Source organism: Olea europaea, chromosome 17 (genome assembly GCF_002742605.1).
Source record: "Olea europaea var. sylvestris chromosome 17, O_europaea_v1, whole genome shotgun sequence".
Lineage (NCBI taxonomy): Eukaryota > Viridiplantae > Streptophyta > Magnoliopsida > Lamiales > Oleaceae > Olea > Olea europaea.
The window spans coordinates 15,233,229-15,253,638 of record NC_036253.1 but is presented as its reverse complement, the minus strand read 5'-3'; the positions used below and the strand labels follow the sequence as shown (position 1 = coordinate 15,253,638).

The 20,410-nt window shown below is 36.2% G+C and overlaps 1 protein-coding gene across 1 annotated transcript in view; it reads left to right on the top strand.

Moving 5' to 3' along the window:
• The first annotated feature begins 7,002 nt into the window (after positions 1-7,002).
• LOC111365290 (ras-related protein RABC1-like) overlaps positions 7,003-20,410 on the top strand; it is a 22,194-nt gene continuing 8,786 nt past the window's right edge. The window contains exons 1-6 of the mRNA XM_022985735.1: positions 7,003-7,169; positions 7,272-7,441; positions 8,426-8,494; positions 8,977-9,042; positions 10,170-10,291; positions 10,466-10,594. Coding sequence (XP_022841503.1) covers positions 7,294-7,441; positions 8,426-8,494; positions 8,977-9,042; positions 10,170-10,291; positions 10,466-10,594 — 534 coding nt within the window. The 5' untranslated portion in view covers positions 7,003-7,169; positions 7,272-7,293. The remainder of the gene's footprint in view (positions 7,170-7,271; positions 7,442-8,425; positions 8,495-8,976; positions 9,043-10,169; positions 10,292-10,465; positions 10,595-20,410) is intronic.

The window sequence follows — 20,410 nt, the reverse complement described above, 5'->3', positions numbered from 1 at the left end:
AAATTGCTTCTGAAGCAACATCTATATTTTCATCGTATGACAGAATATACATCTCTTGAGGATCACCAAACTGCTTTTAAGGAAGTCACCAATGCTTTGGAGATCTTGGAAGTTAAATATGTTGAAGAAGATTTAGAATTGATTTTATTGTATTCATTGTCCGCTTCATACGTGTCTTTTAGAGACACGATTCTATATGATCGTAATATTCTCACATTGAAAAAGTCTTTGATGCTCTATATTCAAAGGAGAATATGAAGTATCTTATTGCATCTGAGGTTCATGGAGATTGCCTCATTATTGATGGTGGTTGTATAAAAGTCAAAGGTCAAAATCTAACTTCAAATTTTGTAATTATTGTAAGAAAAAGGGGCATTTGATAAACGATTGTTATAAGTTGTAGAATAAAACATCAACAATCATAAACTTCAGGGAAAGCAAGTATTGCAGAAGATCTTAACAGTGATGGAGCGCTTTTATTTAGGTCTGACTACAACTCTAAACTTGATGAGGTTTAGATTTTTGATACAGCTTGCACTTTTCATAATTGTTTCAATTGGGATTTGTTTTTAACATATGAAAAGGTTTTTAAAGGTGTTGTGATAGCTGGTAATAATACACCTTGTTGGATGGTTAGTATCGGCCAGGTCAGACTAAAGATGTTTGATTGGATGATTAGAAGACTTAATACAGTAAGATGCATTTTAAATTTGAAGAGAAATATTATCCCCCTTAATACTCTTGATTCAAAATGGCATAGGTACACCGAAGGAGGAGTCCTGAATGTTAGCTCGTGTTTCATTAAAGGGACGGAGAAAATCCCATTTATATATCTTGCAGTATTATACAGAATCTTTGAGTAACCAGCATATATACTTCTAAGAATTCAGGTGGGTTTGGAGTTAGATTTTGTACCATTGAGTCTAATATGGGATCTTCTTTAAAGAATACATCTCAAATGAGTCTAGAAGTTATGGATAAAAGCTCTATCCTCAACTAGCTTTGCATTTATGTCACCAAGTTTAGCAACACAAATAGCTGCCGTGCTTTGAACATACGGCTCGTCATCCTCCTAATGAACAGATAAAAGAAAATGGTATTACTTAGTCAATAATTCACCATGTACTGGCAAATAGCGAAATATTTCAATAGTTGAGATAAGTCCAGTTGTCAACCATGAGCAATTTATATTTGAAATCCGCAATGGATGAAACTAAGGTTAATATACCTTGAGACTGTGCAAGTAATCACATAAATATTATGTAATTTTATTTACAAGAGTACATCCCATGGTCCTCACTACCAAAGCATGAATATGAGGATTTGGGTCCTAAAAAAATAAATAAATAAAATTTCATTTGCTATTAATCCATCAAGGACAGCAATAATTTCTAAGGGTATATATATATATATATATATATATATATATATAGTATTTAAATGAATGAATTTGATAAGGACAATGTTGAAATATAATGTAAATAAATATATATTTTTTAAATATTCTAAAATTTTAATGGAAAAGTCTACTTGTAAATAATTTGTACATAGGTGTGTCCGCACCCCTCACATGGGGTGGGGCCCACCATGTACCTCTAGCATAGCCCAATTTTAATAGAGATAGATTTAGAAGGGGATAGAATTATAAAAATTGTGGATGAAAGCGGCCCCTTTTTTAAAATTATTTTTTTCCACGCTTATTTTCAATCACAATTCTCCAAAAACATGATGGTTTGGTGGTTAGGTTGGGCTCAAACACAACCCATGCCATCCCTAATGCTAAGTGATGGACAAAAGATAATCGTAAAAAAAGAGCTGAAGTAGACTGCAAATTTATTGAAATAATTTAAATTATAAACAATGTATATTTGAGTTTTGTATGCATAATAAGCATATATAAATGTAGGTTTTAAAGGAGGAGAAAATGGTGGAATTGTATGTTGAATCTCTCGAAGAAAAAGAGAGAAAGAAAGAGGTAGCCCAAGAAGAAAGAAAGTCCTTTGAAGAGAAAGACGCTGCCTAAAAAGAAGGAGAATCAGAAGTAAAAAAGAATTGAAAGAGGAAATTCTACTGAATATATAGTCAATTAGGAATTTGAATAATGTTAAGGTGGATTTACAACTTTGTAAAGACATTATAATTTAGAAAATTAGAAACATTTTAAACACAAAAATCTTTGTATTCTTTTTGTATAATATAATAAAATCTTCATTTTCTGTAAATTAAATTGTTCTTATATTTTTGTGATCTTTATTTCATATTGTACCTTTAATCTCGTATTTCATCTAACAAATTGGCATTGGATTAATCCAATTCCAATTTTCTACACAACATACCACTTATATTACATTTTAAACCTTATGTAACCTTTATATGCTCTTGAATCTCTATAAGTGCAGCAACAACATTTGCAACCTCCTTTGGATTGTTGTCATAAATCAAATCTTTCAGAGCTTCTAGAAAACCTTTTTTTGAGGGAAGTGATGATGGTAGAGTCAATCCTTTAAGACCGTTACTAGACTTCAAGCAGACCTCGATCTAGGAGTTGACTCAATCCACATTGGATCAACATGCGATTCTGTTCCTTTTACATAGGACTTCGACTCCTAGGCCAAACTGACTATATGATAGAAACGGATCCCATGATTGGAATTGAATCAAGATGATTGATCCTCTAAGGAATGTTACAAGTTGCCTAGCTTAACGAAAATAAAGAAAGCCTCAGTTAGAGTAGAGTGACTGGACCTTATGAGTGAATTGCCAGGGTAGTGATAATGGCAGCTTAAAAGCAATGTTTTTCATTTTTAGAAACTTTGCTCAAGGTCCCCTATTATTGAGGTCGAAGATCCGTCAACATATTTCCAACCTCTCAAAATGGATAGAACGAAGATGAGTCATTAAATGTTAAACGCTTCTTTCTTCTATATTCAGGACCTCAAGCAATCATGCCGAACAACAAAGGATAAAGTGTAATAAAGGTGGTGCATTCCTCCTCATCATAAAATGGACTTAACAACCCCAAGCAACCTCACCTATCCCTAAATAAGGATGGATGATTCGACGCTCAACAACTCTAGCAATAGATCATACGGGGACACCACCACGTCCCTTCTTTTAGGTTTGGGAACGACTATCAGTTTATTCTATTTTCCTGCACTAGAAAATAGTTGTAATTCATTCTCATTCCACAAGCGTCCAACATTCCTAACTAATCTATGTATATGAGTACCCAAAGATGTGTTGAGAAATTATTAATTTGTTATGTGGACCTACATATATAATTAGTTGTGTATAAAGATTTATCTTAAAGCTAAGCCCAAAACTAAAACAATATAATAAAGAATGAGAAGACTACATAACTACAACATTATAAAAACACATTTCATAAATAACAAACTCATTGAAATATTTCAAAAATCAGGTGGTAAATATATTTATTAAATATTAAACTATAATATAATATACATTAATTATTTTTACTCCATGCCACCTCACTCACCCCATCTTATCACTTCACTACACCACCTTCCCTCCACCTCTCCACCAGAGATAGTCATCGGCTTTGGCATTCACTCTGCGACTGCTCAGGCGGCAGCAGCTCTGACAATTGGTCCGGCAACCGTTCCGTCAAACTGCTGAACATTCCGGTGACTACTCAGGCAAACTGATCCGACGACTATTCCACCGATTGTTTTGGCTCCGGTAATAGAAAAATCTCCAAAAATTGTGATGATCATAGTGGTGCATTGTAGTTATCAGATTTGCAACCGTGTTATCCGTGATCATACATGTGTTATATGTGACCAATTCAATGACTTATGTTATCCGAGAATCATCCTGACCAACTTTGCCTTTGATGTGACTAATTGTGATCAAATTTGTATTCAGTGTGACTGTTTGTGACCAGATCAATCTGAAGTCACAACTGATCACAATCAATAAAAAATTGGTCACAATCAAATCTCGAACAGAAAAAATCAGATCTCCAACCACCACAGCAGATCTGTTCGAAAAATAATAACCACCACCACCACTACTAACATCTTTAACCCAAATTGATGATAATAAATACTACATCACCTCAAATCAACAACAATCATCACTACCATAACTTCCACCAATCCTTTAAAAAACACCAACTAGCACCACTGCACTTATCTTTTGTGAAACTCTGGTGAGAGAAGTGGTAGGTGATTGGAATCTAGAGGATGAGTGGGGAAGAAGTCGTAGATCTGATTTTTGGGTAAGAGTGCCGAACTAATTTTTAGGGGAAGAAATAGAGTGTATTGATACAAGATTTGAGTTAAATTGATATAGGGTCTGTGACCAAGTTTGTATTTAATGTGACTGTCTGTGACCAGATCATCTCAAGTCACAACTGGTCACAATCAACACAAAATAGGTCACAAATAGTCACAACCAAATCTCGAACAAAAAAAAATCAGATCTCCAACCACCACAGCAAATTTGTTTGAAAAAATAATAACCACCACCACTACTAATATCTTTAACTCAAATCCACAACAACAATCATCACTATCATAACTTCCACAAACACCTTCAAAAAACGCCAACCAATTGATTACTGAATATTTCTCAATAACGATTTTCAAGATTTTTCTTCAGTTATTTCTTGAATAGATGAGGAAGATTATGAGAGAGAAGTCATAGATTTGATTGTTCTTCACCATATGGTCCCCACGTTCACGTTCGATTTTCTTCTCCTCACAGACTGATTCTGCTTTAGGTAACCCATGTACTACATTGGCACTTCCCCAAGATCTAAGCTCATCAACTTTCAAAGAAGAGATTTGTGCGAAACTCCGATGAGAGAAGTGGTAGGTGGCTGGAATCTAAAGGGCGGGGTTGGAGAATAAGCCACCGATGAGATTTTTGGGTAAGAGAGTGCTGATCAATTTTTGGGGAAGAGAGAGAGAGAGAGAGAGAGAGAGAGAGAGAGAGAGAGAGAGAGAGAGTATGTGTGTGTAGGTTAGAAAATGAATTGGGATATGAGGTAAAAGAAGTGTTCAGGGGTGGTAGAGTGGCTGGGTGTAATTAATTAATTTTAAAATTATTATTTATCACCTGACTATTGAAATTTAATCTTTCACCTACTTATTTTAGAAATGTAATGTTGAAAAGAAGGGATCTAGGTAATTTTCTCATAAAGAATTAAACAATTGGGCTTTTGGTATCTAAATATGTGTAGAAACCAAATTCTTTTAGAATTGTATTTTATGATGGACAAAATACATATGAAAACTATATATATGGTTATAGTCCTCAATTCATATGTAACTTTTCATTCTTTATATCATCTCATCAATACAAGAATATGAGAGAAAGTATACTAAAGAGGAAGATTCACAAAAATCCACAATCAAGAGCAGGCAATCCAAAATCAGGAATTAAGATTATGAAGCAAGAAGCCAAAATCAAGATAAAACACTCAAGAATAAAATAGAGTCAATATTCACAATTCAAGATCTTCAATCAAGATCCAGTATTAAAGAATCTCAATGAATTAGGGTATGTTCCATATTCAATAATTCTCTTAGTGATTGACATAGAAGATCTTGACATTAAAGTAATTGAGCTTTCAAGTTATGAGATTTAGAGTTCCATAAAAATTCTAATAAGATGTACTTTCAATGGCAAGAAAATATCCTGCAAAATAAGAATCAAGCGATTTGCTCAAAGTCCTAGCCAATAGTTAGCTTGAATACTAGTCATGGTTTTTTATTATGGAGTTTTGGCCTATCGAAAGACCATTATTTCTGCAGAGGGGAAGCACGTCAACCTTCCTTAGCTAGAAAGAATGTTGGTTATATTTTGCAGCAAGTTTAGACATGCAAAAAGTGCTAAACCAGAAGGTAATGCACTATACAATCAGGACTATAGTTTCTTGTTGCGTTTTCTTATTTTTCTCGATTATGTTAATCTCATCTGATATGAGTTACTATTGGAAAAACTCACATTGACTCCATACCCATTACTATATTTCATTATATAAGTAAAATTAAAAAGAAAAAGAGCGAGAGAGAATCTCACATTGAAATAAATTCAGTGACTAAGAAAGGACGCATATATAAGTTGGGAACCATTCACTCCTCACCATAGACACCCTCTCATATTTTAAAAATATCATCAAACTTACCGATCAAAAAAAATATCATCAAACTCCCTTCTTTCTAAAACTGAGTATCACATCACATACATCCCCGATCACTTTTGAGCAATATATCATTTAAGTCGAGATTAATATATCTAAAATATTCTTGAAAAGAAATATACATGATTAGTTGAAATTTAGATTGTTCAAAGTAAACTATAAAAAATATATATTTATTTTTTATATACAAAATTCATTTCCTAAAGAATGTTTTCCCTTGAGTCAAATAAGTTAAGTAAGCCAGGCAAATTTATTTATTTTGTTTTGAAATAATGCAAGGATTAATACATTACATTAGTATAGTAATCTATTATGTAACATGATTTTAATTTAATAATAAACTTTAAAGGTATATAATGTTTTCATAAATTAATGTATGATATTTTTAAGTTAAATTTTACTTGAATTGTGAAAAGACATTTATTTTAGTTTATAAATTTATAAACATAAAATTTATTGATTAGTTTGCATTTATTAATATTTAAGTTATGTATATGTAATACATATACTAAAATTAAAACTTTAAATTATTTATTATCAAATTTTAGATATAAATTTTCACAAGCATGCTTGTTTAGAATTGTGAATGCGTAAAATGATTAAGTATTAATTAATTAATAAAGGGAAAAGACATAATTATGGTTAATTGTAGAAAAAATTAAATAGCATTCTCAAAAATGTGCAAGGATGTATGTTACAGTGAAATATAAAAGTCGGAGAAATTAATAATAATTTTAAAACGTGAAGGGGTATTTTTGATATTATAAAATAGGTAAGGGCTGTCTCCGTATATTTATATCTGCCATTGCCACCGTGAAGAAGCAATTCTGTTTCCTTTCTTCATACTCCTCATCTGTACGTTCAATAAAGTGATCAATTTATATTTATAAACCGTAATAAAATTTTCTACACGTTATTTTAATATATTTATTTACATCTGAAAGTGTTGAATATAGATCTGCTTTACCTTGTTCTTAACCATTCACCAAATTCAATAGTGGGTCCTCTTTCTCTTTCTCTGTCGATTTTTCATTTTTATTTCAGTTTTTGTTATGGTTTTTTGTATTATTTATTAATTGATTGGAAATTCTGGTTACAGGGATTTAAAATTTGAGAAAATTATGGAATCGTCGTCATCGTCATTATCATCGCCTCCGGAATTCGATTATTTGTTTAAGCTGTTGTGGATAGGAGATTCTGGAGTTGGGAAAAGTAGCCTTTTGCTCAGTTTCACTTCTGATACTTTCGAGGATCTCTCTCCAACCATTGGTAAATCTATTGTTCTCTCCCTTAATTTTGTATACGATTGCATATTATCGGATGGGAAAAGAAGGTATGCTTGTTTATTTATGTGATTTAATTCATTGAGAATCAATGTGGAATATTGAATATGTTGATGAATGCTGTGAAATTTTTTCCGAGTATGATCATGATGGAAGCTTGAGAAATAGCGCTATACATATATGTGGGAGTGTGTGGGTTTTCCTTGGTTTCGTAAATTTTCAACCTAAATGGCTAGTTTAATTAAAATTGCTAATTGCCAATTTTGGGGGTCTGGCTGATCTGAGAGAAGACTTCTTAATGTTTTGGGAAAGTATTATGCCCAATCAATTCATCTGAAGTACTGTGGGATGTAATTTACTTGAATAATGCCATTCAACTATCGGCAGTCTTCACTATAAATAACATTACTCAATTTACTTATTGGTGACACTCTCAGGTTGGCACCAGGGTTTGTGCATTAGCTGTATTGTTGGTTGGCCTTTTATTTGAGAATTCAAATGTTCAAATAAATTTTTTCCTTAGAAAAAAATCCATTAGTGTGTAGGTGGTTTTTTTTTTGGGGGGGGGGGGGGTGGGGGGGGGGGCATTGATCACCCATCTTGTCTATTAACATAAACCCGAATACAACTGGAAGGGGATAGGCCAGCCTTCCTATGGCGTTACATAAGTAGGATAGCTTTATTTTTGCTTGTAATTCTACTCCTACTTGAATCTTTATTGGAGTTGGACAAATGTTCAAATTTAGATAAACGAGGAGGGTTGCAGTAAGTTGGTTATCAACACAAACTCTGTCGACTCTTATGACCTAAATCTTTGTACAGTTATTCATTCTATAAGGGCGCAGATAATAATAGAACAATTGTGTGCAACTTATTGTTGTAATGCTGTTCTTGTAGACAGTATTATCAATTTAATTAGTCTTAAAGTCAAATGTTGGACTTCATAATTTTCTTTGATCACTATCAACAGGTGTAGATTTCAAAGTAAAGCATGTTACTGTTGGAGGGAAAAAATTGAAACTCGCAATTTGGGATACAGGTAAAAATGTCTTATAATGTATTTGGAAAAAAAATAAAATTAATGTACAAGTGTATATCTGATTAAGTTATCTACTGTGTATATATATTCTTTTATCTTCTTAGATTTTGTTTTCCTGCAAATTTTTTCTTCCGAATCACATTCTGCTATCTTTTTCTCTTTGCACATTGATGCGAAGATGATAGTTTATACCAATGTTGAAGGAGCAGCAATTGCTGTGCTTTCTCTGGCCCTTATAGTTCCTTTTTTCTCTGAATCTGACTATAATGGAATCTGTTAACTTGTATAATTGTATTGCTTTCTTGTTTAGTACAGGCTTAGAGGTGTTCATCACACCTATGCTCTTATAGAAAATTTCCGTTTTTCCATGTCTGTCCAGTTTCGTATGAATGATGTATACAATAACCCTAGGAATTTAATTCTTTTGCTTGATGGACTGCATATCTTAGATGATTTACTAAATCTAATTTCTGATTTTGCAGCTGGACAGGAAAGATTCAGGACTTTGACCAGTTCATATTACAGAGGAGCTCAAGGAATCATTATGGGTATGTTCTTTCCACTTGATATTTCCTTCTCTAAACTCCTTTTTTTTTTTTTTTTCATATTTTTTTGTGTGTAACCTAAATTATTTCTGATAGAATTTCCTTTCAAAAGCTGCATCATGTAAAATAGAAAGCCAATTCGAACACTCCAGTCTGCTGAATAAAAGTAGCATCTCTTATGATATTACAATTGGAGAATCCCGGTTAATTAAAGTAATTTTGGCTAAAGTAATATATTGGCTCTAGTCAGTCGGTCATGACTGAAGTTCATTCTTGAAGGTAGTGTTATGGCCATGCAAATACCAGAAATTTGGGTGGGAACATGAAATGGCTTATTTAAGTGATTGAGCAGACTTATTATAGTAGCATTTATGTCTTTGTTCGTCTATAGTCACCACCAGTTGGCAGTCTTTCCTCATGATGCTTACATAGATGTTCATTTTCTTTTTGGGTCCCATACCCCCTCCCCCAACCAAGCTTCCAGCTTATGCCATTTAGATAAATATCTAGTTGTCTGTCTTTTGGTTGCATGGCATAGTCTTGCATTTTAGGACATTAATGATAGACATTCACACACTTCAAGATCATATTAAATCTATTCAATCCAATTTTCACTTTTAACTGGTTTCTCTAGAATCACTTGCCAGTTTTTTGTCTTCTCGTATATGTCCTTTATTTTTCTGCCAGCATGTCCAGTTTGATGCCTCTCCGTTGCTTGATTTATTTTGCAATTTGTGGACGTTGCATTATGCAGCATTCATTTCACTTTATACTACAGACTTGCACATTTACAAGGTATCATGCAATTTATTTTTCCTGATTTCCGTTTTCAATCGATATAGCCCTTGTTTGGGCTCCATTAAAATCGAATTTTGGAGGAAAATATATTTTGCAATAGTGATTTTTTGAATAATGTGTCATAAAAAAAGAAGGAAAAGTTGTGAATTTATTGTAATATTATTTTATTGGAGAATGTGTGGTTGAAAAGAGGAGAGAGAAAAATGCATTTTGATTAAACTGGAGCCCAAACGGGGGCATAGTTTGATTCTCTTACTTCTGGTTTTGTTCTCTTCTCATATCCATCAAAAGCTTTTGTACATTTGCATACCTAACATTTTATTGTGAAACAGTTTATGATGTGACGAGGCGAGAAACATTCATTAATCTGTCTGATATATGGGCTAAAGAAATTGACCTCTACTCAACAAATCAAGATTGTATCAAGATGCTCGTTGGCAACAAAGTTGATAAGGTATCTTTTAGTGGTGTTAACTAGTTATTCATTTTTCATCAAGATAATATGATCCCATGTTATGTTTCCTTTATTTGCCCTTACTACGATGTTCTTTCTTTTGTATTTGAATTATGCATTAAAGTTCTGTATCAAATGTCCCAAATTACAATCACATCTAGAATACTTTTACAGGATAGTGAACGGACTGTTAGCAAAAAAGAGGGAATTGACTTTGCAAGGGAGTATGGGTGCCTCTTCATTGAATGCAGTGCCAAAACTCGGGTCAATGTGGAACAATGTTTCGAAGAACTCGTTTTGAAGGTGAGTATGGTATCCGTACATTTTCGTATTATTTTACTTCCACCCTCATTGATCTTTTTGTCTATGCTTGTTTATGAATCCACCTACATGCATGTTTTGGGTGGCTGTTTGCCCGCTTTTATCAGTTTGGGTTTCTTGCATACAATGATTTATTTGGCCTTAGGGAGAATTCCTAGTCTTGGTTTCGGTTTTTCGAGATGTATCAGAACTTTTTCACTTGGAATATTTATCTTTGATTTTGGGTTCATGACCTGTGATTGCTGATGGATGAGTATTCTAAGTAATAATCTTTCTTGATCTCTTAGCAGATGCCAGCAAGTGTTTTAAGTAATAACCTTTCATGAGCTCTACATAATAATATACCATATAATAGGTGCAATGAGTGTGAGCAGGAAATCAATTTTATGCAGATGGGCATGCTGTTTTGTTATGCAATGCATTGTTAACTTGGACCGTGCCCATGTACACGGTCCCACCCGCCCCCTCACATCGGGGGCGGGGCCCAAACGTGGGCCCCGATGTGGGACCTCGCCCCATGTGAGGGGGCGAGGTGGGCCTGTGTACACGGGCGTGTAAACGCCCGTGTACAATGGTGATGTAGGATGAATAACAAGAAATAAGAAGGAGAGGAGAGGAGGAGAAGGGGAAATCGGGGGAAGAAAACACAGAGGCTGCGGCCAACTTTTATTCAATTAATTCATCATCGTCTCAACAATAATGTAAAATAGGTTTAAATACTGAAAAATATTGCAAACCTAAAAGATAGGGCCAAGCCCAATAGATAAGTCCGTAAAAATAAAATAACCCAAGTCCAACTAAGAAATAAAAGTCCAACTAAAATAATTAAAACTAGGATGTCCTCATCAATTCTCCCGGGGTGGGAGAGAAGACTCAACTCTGTCGAAATATCACCATAGGCATCCGTCAATCTCCCAACCATAGGCTGAGTGGCTGGGCAAGCTTCTTTCGGCGTCTGTAGAAATGCGTCAGTGGCGGTCTGAACCTGGTCTCCTCACCAACTCCCCTCAGGTGGACGGGAGGCGATCTGGGCCAATGAAGATCCTGCTGACTCCGATAAAACTCTGATAAATTTGGATCCAATTGCTGTAGTGTCTCCCTGGAGATCCATGCACAGTCACAATCTGGTCGACCAACCCAACGAACAAGGAAGCGCTGAACCTCTCCATCATTAGTGAACACAGTTTTTTCATCTAAAATAGTTTCAATTTTTTCTGTGTGTGCTGTGAGAGGTGGTAGTGGGTTAGAAGGGGTCAAAGAATCAGGATCAAGATCCACAAAAGGAGATGACAGAGGATCATCTGAGGGAATGAAATTGTCTTTATAAGTTACAAGGTCCTCAACATTAAAAGTAGAGGGGTAACCAAGGTGTGGTGGAATGTCAACAATATATGCATTTGGACCAATGTGCTTTAAAATTTTAAAAGGACCGGCACTACGAGCTTGTAATTTAGAGGCGGGTCCATGTAGACGCCGCTCTGGCCTAATGCGAACCATAACGTAATCCCCAATGTTAAACTCAATATGTCGTTTGTGTAAATCAGCTTGGAATTTATATTTTGCATTACTAGCTTCAAGTTGTTTATTGATCTCAATATGCAAGTCACGAAGATGTTGTGCAAATGTTTCGGCTGATACTGACACTCTAGCCTGTGGGGACATAGGGATGAGATCTAACGGTTTCCTAGGCTTGTACCCATGAACGGCTTCAAATGGACTCATACCTAATGAACAATTTATGGAGCTATTATACGCAATTTGAGCTACAGGAAGGATCAAATCCCAATTTCGAAGGTTTTCTCAGACCAAACAACGTAATAGGTTATCAAGACTTCAATTAACTACTTCAGTTTGATCGTCAGTCTGAGGGTGTTAGGCCGTAGAAAATTTCAATTTGGTACCCATCTTATGCCACAAAGTTCTCCAAAAATGGCTAGTGAAACGAACGTCCCTATCAGACAGGATGGTCTTGGGGAGCCCATACAATTTGACAATTTCATTAAAGAATAACAGGGCAACCTTGGACACATTCGACGTCTTGCTACAGGGGATAAAATGAGCCATCTTTGAGAAGCGATCGACAACCACAAAAATAGAATCATGCTTCTTTGGGGTGCGTGGAAGTCCTAACACAAAATTCATACTAACATCTTGCCAAGGACAATTAGGGACAGGGAGAGGAGTGTATAGACCTGTGTTCTGCTTCTTTTGCTTACTCAATTGACAAGTGTTACAAGTACTAACAATCTTAACCACGTATTTCTTCAAGCTAAGCCAATAGAATTAACGTTCAACTTCCTCTATGGTCTTATCACGTCCAAAATGACCGGCTAACCCTCCCGCATGAATTTCCCACACGATGAAATCTCGCACTGAAGTTCGAGGGATGCACAATCTATTGGCTCTAAAGAGATAACTCTCCTAAAGTCGGAAGCCATCTGTGGCGCCTGATTGTCCCCTTTGTAAATCAAGAAAGATATCTTTAAAATCGGGACATACCTCGTAATCCTCCTTAAGTCTTTCAAAACCAATGACCTTGACACTCATGATCGACAAAAGGGAGAGACGACGACTTAACGCATCAGCTGCTTGGTTCTGTACGCCCTTCTTGTGTTTTAAAACAAATGAATAGGCTTGCAAATATTCGACCCAACGACCATGCCTAGAACTTAATCTTTTCTGGGAGTTGAGGTAACGGAGGGCCTCGTGATCCGAATAAAGGACAAATTCCTGGGGTAACAAATAGTGGCGCCAATAGTGCAAAACCTGGACCACCGCATACAGTTCCTTCTCATAAGTTGAGTACCGCTGCTTGGCTTCATTTAACTTCTCACTGAAGTAGGCAACCGGGTGACGATCCTGACTCAAGACTCCGCCTATACCTACCCCGGAGGCGTCACATTCAACTTCAAAGGCTTTGAAAAAATCGAGAAGACACATGACAGGGGGCCTCCGTCATTCGCTTTTTGACTAACTTAAAGGCCTTAGCCGCCTCTTGTGTCCAATGAAACTCCCCTTTCTTCAAGCACTCCGTAATAGGTGTCATAATAGTGCTAAACCCCTTAATAAAGCGACGGTAAAATGTAGCTAAGCCGTAAAAGCTCCTGACGTCATGAATAGCTTTAGGCTCAAGCCAGTCAATAATCGCCTGAACCTTAGCAGGGTCAGCAAATACCCCTGTCGAAGAGATAATGAACCCCAGAAAAACGACTGTGTCGGTGAAGAAAAAAGCATTTCTTGACGTTACCACATAGATTAGTTGCACGAAGGGTAGAGCAAACTTGTGTGAAGTGGTCAAGGTGTTGCTTCTTAGTCTTACTATAGATGAGGATATCATCAAAGTAGACAACAAGAAACTTTCCCATGAAAGGTCGGAGAGTTTGTGTCATTACTCGCATAAAGGTACTTGGCGCATTACTCAGCCCAAAAGGCATGACCTGCCATTCATAAAGACCATCTTTCGTCTTAAACGCGGTCTTCCACCCATCACCGGGCGAATTCGAATCTGATGGTACCCACTCTTCAGATCAATCTTCGAAAAGATCGTGGCACCAACCATCATATCTAACATGTCGTCAACTCTAGGAATGAGAAAACGATACTTCACTGTGATCCTATTGATCGCGCGACTATCCACACACATCCTCCAAGAACCATCCTTTTTGGGCATCAATAGGACGGGAACAGCACACGGGCTTAAACTCTCACGAATGAATCCTTTGTGAAGGAGGTCATCCACTTGCCTTTGAAGTTCAGCGTGCTCGGTAGGATTCATCCTATAATGAGGCAAATTTGGGAGGGATGCCCCTGGGACGAAATTTATGGCATGTTGAATATCCCTTAGTGGAGGTAGATGGTCAGGGAGGTCTTCCGGAAAGACATCTCGAAACTCTTGGAGGACTGATAGGATTTCAACAGGGCTCTCTATTGTGGAGTGGGATGGGACCCTCAGGACCACCAAAGCAAACACAACTGAGTCACCAACAAGTGTACGCTCAAACTCCGTAGGACTAATGATGTGCAATCCCTTTCGTTCCACACTTTTCTTCGTTTCCAGTGGGCCAACAGGCTTTGGGAGCAGTGGGTTAAAGTGAATCTTCTTTCCATTAAATACGAAGGAGCAGGAATTGGATCGACCATAGATGGTTACATCTAAGTCAAATAACCAAGGTCGTCCCAAGATGATGTGCCCGACGTCCATTGAAATGACGTCACACCATATATGGTTCTTATACTTGAGAAACTGGATAGGGACTAAACAACGCTCCTTGACAGCTATGGAGGAGGTATCAACCCAAGAGACGCTGAATGGCTGAGGGTGAGGAACAGGCTTCAACCCTAGATGGGATACAGTAGTCATCGAAACCGCATTAATGCAGCTACCACTATCCACGATAACTTTACAACCTTTATTATTAATCTTGATGTAAGTCTGAAAGATGGCATGACGGCGCCAATCATCGGCATCCCTAGGCTGGGTAAGAGTACAACGGACGACATCGACTCTAAGCGTATGGGAGATAAGGGGACTAGCCTGAATACAACCGAAGAAGGTATCTTCACTATCCTCCAAGTCATCAAACTCTTCTAATTTAGGCTCATAAACCTAATCCTCTAGTGGCTCGTCAACTATACCTTCACGCTCTTCCAAAACTAGGGCTCGGCTAGGACACTTAGAAGCAATGTGACCAAAACCCTTACAGTTGAAGCATTGCAAACGGGAGGATGTTCTTGAAATCTCAAAACCTCTACTTTTACTATTCGATGTAGGGGTAGTATTAGAAGGAGGAGGTCCTAGAATAGACTTAGGGGATGGAGTGGATGCAGAAGAGGTTGCAGTGCGGGAGTTACTATGACTTCTGTACGGTGTCCTAGTCACTAACTCGTAATCCCGAACGAAAGAGTAGGCGTGGTCAAGAGTGGTGAGACCTCTAAGAACGAGCTCACGTCTAAGATTATCCCGTAGGCCTTGCCTAAACCTACTCAAGATCATGACTTCATCCTCAACGACCTGACATCTCATTCGAAACTCGTCAAACTGAGCAACATATTCGGTCACAGGTCGACTGCCTTGCGCAAGTGCGTTCCATCGATCCAGCAAGTTGCCCCTGTAAGATTGAAGTAAGTATTTTTCTTCAAGGCGGCGCTTCATTTCATCCCAGTTCCAACAGGGGGAGCATGACGCCTCTCTAGGAGGTCCTCAACACTTTCCCAAAACAGTTGAGCTGTGCCAGTTAATTTTAAACTGGCAAATTGTACCCTCCGATCTTCGGGGACCACATACCAGGCAAAGAAGCGATCCATATCTCTAACCCATTGATTGAATACACTAGGATCTAGACAACCATCAAATGTAGGGGCATCTAACTTAATATTTCGAAAGAGGCACGAGAGATAGTGTACCATGACGGTGATATTCCCGCTCGCATCCACGAGCTTGATTTCCTTCCCTACGATCATGTCTAGCATGATGTCGACCACCTCGTGGACGATGATGAGGTCTATTAATGGAAGCGTCAGAATTTTCAGCTTCAGTTGAGTATTGGGTTGGGTCAAGAGTGTTTACCCTAGCGGTTAGGGCTCTATTCTCCTCACGAGTAGCGGCTAACTTAGTTTGGATAGCCGTTAATTGGTTTTGTAATAGTGCTAACTGTCGGGTGATAGCTTCAATGTGGGAAGGGTCCATGGTAAAGGTACTAGCACTTGACACAGTAACTCGACCACTACGCAATTGCATACACAGTAACACAAGCTAAGTGAAGTGCACTACTGAGATCAACAACCAACGAGTGCCAACAAGGATAATAGTGACTGAAATTTATCTATTGTTATTATTATTATTTTATGTAATTTTAGAGATTACGTATGGTCCCATCGCAAGCTAATACTACTAATGCCAATAAAATAAAATAAAAAGCAAAGGTACAAATGATAGGTCCAGTCACGTGGGGTAAACGAGTGAACCGTGGGGTCGGCTCGTGAATTTCAATCCAATAGATTTAAGGCTAAATTATCAAAATATTAGCAACACAAAGAATTAATTGATGCAATTCTAAAATACAGTAAGAGTGTCACTAAAAATAGATAGGAGCAGAGGCTCCCTGAGTTTAGTTGGCTTGAGTCGTCCCAGCGTCGAATGCCTCCACTTTCTGAACTGTTAAGCGCCGAAATACCAAGATAGAAAATTCCATGTTCATTGAGGAAATAATATACCTGTAAAGTAATGTCAGGAAATTCTCAAAATTCTCGAAATTTTTTTTTTTGACTTTTTTTTGGTTAAATCAAAAATCAAAACAACTGTTGACTCTTACGTAAACAAAATAAGGGACAAATTGAGGTCCAAAACATATGCTACCCACACATTAACATATGGCCCAAATTACCAATCAATTTCACTGTATACATAAACTAGTTGAAGCCCAATTATCAAACCAAATGCAGAGAATGAGGAAGATGACTCTGGCGGTGACACAGGCGATCGACTTTGTGAGGAAATGACCAACGGTTGGTGTGGCGGCGCTGGTTACGGATGGTATTGAAGGACAAGGGGTGGGGCTTTTGGGTGTTGCGAGCGGCGTAACTTGGAGAAGGCACTGGGTCGCCTTTTGCGTTGGTCTAACAATGTGGTGGCTTGGGTAGGTGAAGGTCGATAGTTGCAGTGAGTGAAGGTACTGTGGCGCCAGTTTGAATTGGGTTTTAGTGGGATGGGAGGCTTGGGTCACGGTCGGCGGCGGCTGAGAATTCGGTTGAACGTGTTCACAGGCTGTGGTTTTTGAAGTTGCGGTTTATTGAAGGGGTCGATTCTTGTGAAATTGCTCGTAGTTACTGTTGGATTGGAGGTTTGGCTTGTGGGGGTGGTGTTGCAATTGCAGGTAACTGGGTGTTGTTGTGGAGCAATTGAACAAAATTTCTTTACGGTTGTAGCGTTCTGTAGCAAACTGGATGTTGTGGTGGAGGAACTAAACAAAATCTCTTTACGATTGTAGCCATTCTTTGAAGAAATCCAGGTTTAGCTCTGACACCAATTTGATGTCGAATGAATAACAAGAAATAAGAAAGAGAAAGGGGAGAGGAGAAGAAGGGGAAGCCGGGGAAAGAAAACACAGAGGCTACAACCAACTTTTATTCAATTGATTCATCGTCGTCTCAACAATAATGTAAAATAGGTTTAAATACTGAAAATACTGCAAACCTAAAAGATAGGGCCAAGCCCAATACATAAGTCCATAAAAATAAAATAACCTAAGTCCAACTAAAATAATTAAAACTGGGATGTCCTCATCAAAAGGGCTTTATCCTGTTAACTTATGCTTATATTTATAAATGTAAATAAATTTTTATTAAAATTTTATTTAGAATTGGGGTCTAATGAGTGACCCACTAGTCGAAAGAGAAATCACGTGTCTTGGTTGGGTCAATTAATTACCAGTACCTATGCTATGTCGTTAGGATCTCAGCACCAAATAATCCTTGCATGATGATCTATCTGCCTTTCGACTAAAGGATAAACTAAGGTTAAAAGATATTTGACTGAATTTTTAGCCATGTTTAAAAGATATTATGAAAAGGTCATTGTTTGTGAAGCATGTGTTCGCTAACTCGAAATCAGAAACCATCTTGAAGTATAAAATAGTAATACTTCTTCGTTCTGATCTCTGAAGCCGAAATCTCGTATACTCTTTTCACTTGTTGAGTTTCCATTCCACGCATTAGCACTCAAATCTCCTCAAATAGAGGTATTATCTTAGCTAGGGATTGTCACCTCATCATTGTCTTTCAAAACCATTGCTCTGTTGCATTATCTAATCTGAGCATGGGTCTAGTAATACAAATGGGCTTTTCCCCCAAAAGAAGTCTAATCATCTCTCTAACCTATTTAACTCCTCTGACCCTATCTTTTAAACTCCGACTCAACAATTATTTTGCCTTATCTTGTATACCCATTGTATGTAAGCTACGGGAACTTTCCTAAGCACAAATCTACTCCTGTTAAGGATTATTTAGTAAATGTGACTATATCCAATTTTTTTTCTCTAATTTATGATCTTAGACCAACTTCTTTACCTACCTTTGTCCATTCTGGTGGAGAAACCTTATATCTCAACACATTGTGTGCGTCAAAGTGCCACATTGCTCATCGGATGGACCTTAGCTAACTATTTTCCTATCTTACTAGATCTGGGGTATAATATATTTTATCCTTGGTAAAGGACACATCAACAAAGTTTCCCGATCAAATTATATTATAGCTGTAACAGAATGTTACACTAGTTGTCAACTTGCCACAGCATTTCTCAGATAATTTTTTAGAAATATCATGGCTAAAATTTACATAGACGAAAAGCTTTTTGTTGCATATTTTCTTTGTAAATTATTAGTAAGTGTTGAACCTTGATTTTGACAACCCTTCAGCTGAAACACTACTAACAATTAGATGCAAGTGCAACATAGTTAATGTAGTCTTATATGTTTGTATGAATCTGCATCATGTAATGTTAGCTCTTTCAACCGTCAAGTTGTTATTTGCCAGATGTTGCCAAGTTAAATCTTTGATTAAGACTGGTCGAATTGAGTTATGTTGTGCTAGTGTTCCCCGCATCAAAAGACAATTTTGGCATAAAAAATGCACCACCCGTGCTACATACGTAAGAACCTAGAGCATGTTTAAGTAAATGTAAAAAATGTTTATGGTATAAGTGAATTTACTTATATGTAAATAAGTAAGCTTTACTTTCTTTTAAGCTTAGTAGCACACTAGCACTTCTCTGTTTTTTTGGTTAAATAATCAGATTTTGGAATATATATATATATATATATATATATATGTCTAATATCCCACCACGCTTCTCAGAATACTCTGATGGAATAATCTTAGTATAAGTAGGTGCACAAAGTGTGAATTTTTGTAATTGCATATAATCTTTGCTAATTATTATACTACCATTATCTTTTAACAAGAAACTTAATCCTAAAATTAAGTCTGTATTTAAAGATAATTCTCTTACCCATACTGAGTCTTTAGGTAAACTAAATTCTGTACTTCTTCCACAATTAGTCTCAAAACTAATTCTTGCTGGTTTTAGGATATCTTGGTAACTATAAAAATTCTCATCCATTTGTTGGGCTTCTATAGGTTCTTTTGACTTTATTATATATTTTTCTGATATGATTCTTTTATTAATTACACAATGACTACATCCTGAATCTATTAAACCTAAACAAATTATTTCAAAATTTTCTATTCTAACATAACATTTTACTTTAATACTTTTTAATTTTTCTGAATTACAAAAAACTTGAACTAATTCTGGTTCAGGAGTAATTTCTGGGTTTTTTTCCTTTTTTACTTATTTCAAAAAGTTCTAATTTCTGTAAAATGTATCTTTGCATATCTTCTAAGTTTTCTATTCTTTTTCTTAATATTTTTATTTCTGATAATTCTATTTGAATTGAATCATTTTGATTTTCTTCTTCAAATTCTATTAATTCTTTTTGTATTAAACATTTTTTACATGCTTCTAAAAAATAATTTTTACATTTAACTCTTAATTTTTTACTAGGATACCATTTACATAAAAAACATGGTATACTATCTGAACCTGTTTCTTTTATCCATTTATGTTTACATTCTAATTCTATATCCATAAATTCTAATTCTTCATCTGAATCTGATAAATTTTTTATATTAGAAAATTCTTGTATAAAATTTTCATAATCTGATTGTTCTTCTAAATTATAATTATTATTATAATCTTCTATTGATATAATACTATATACTGATTCTTTATCTGAAATGTA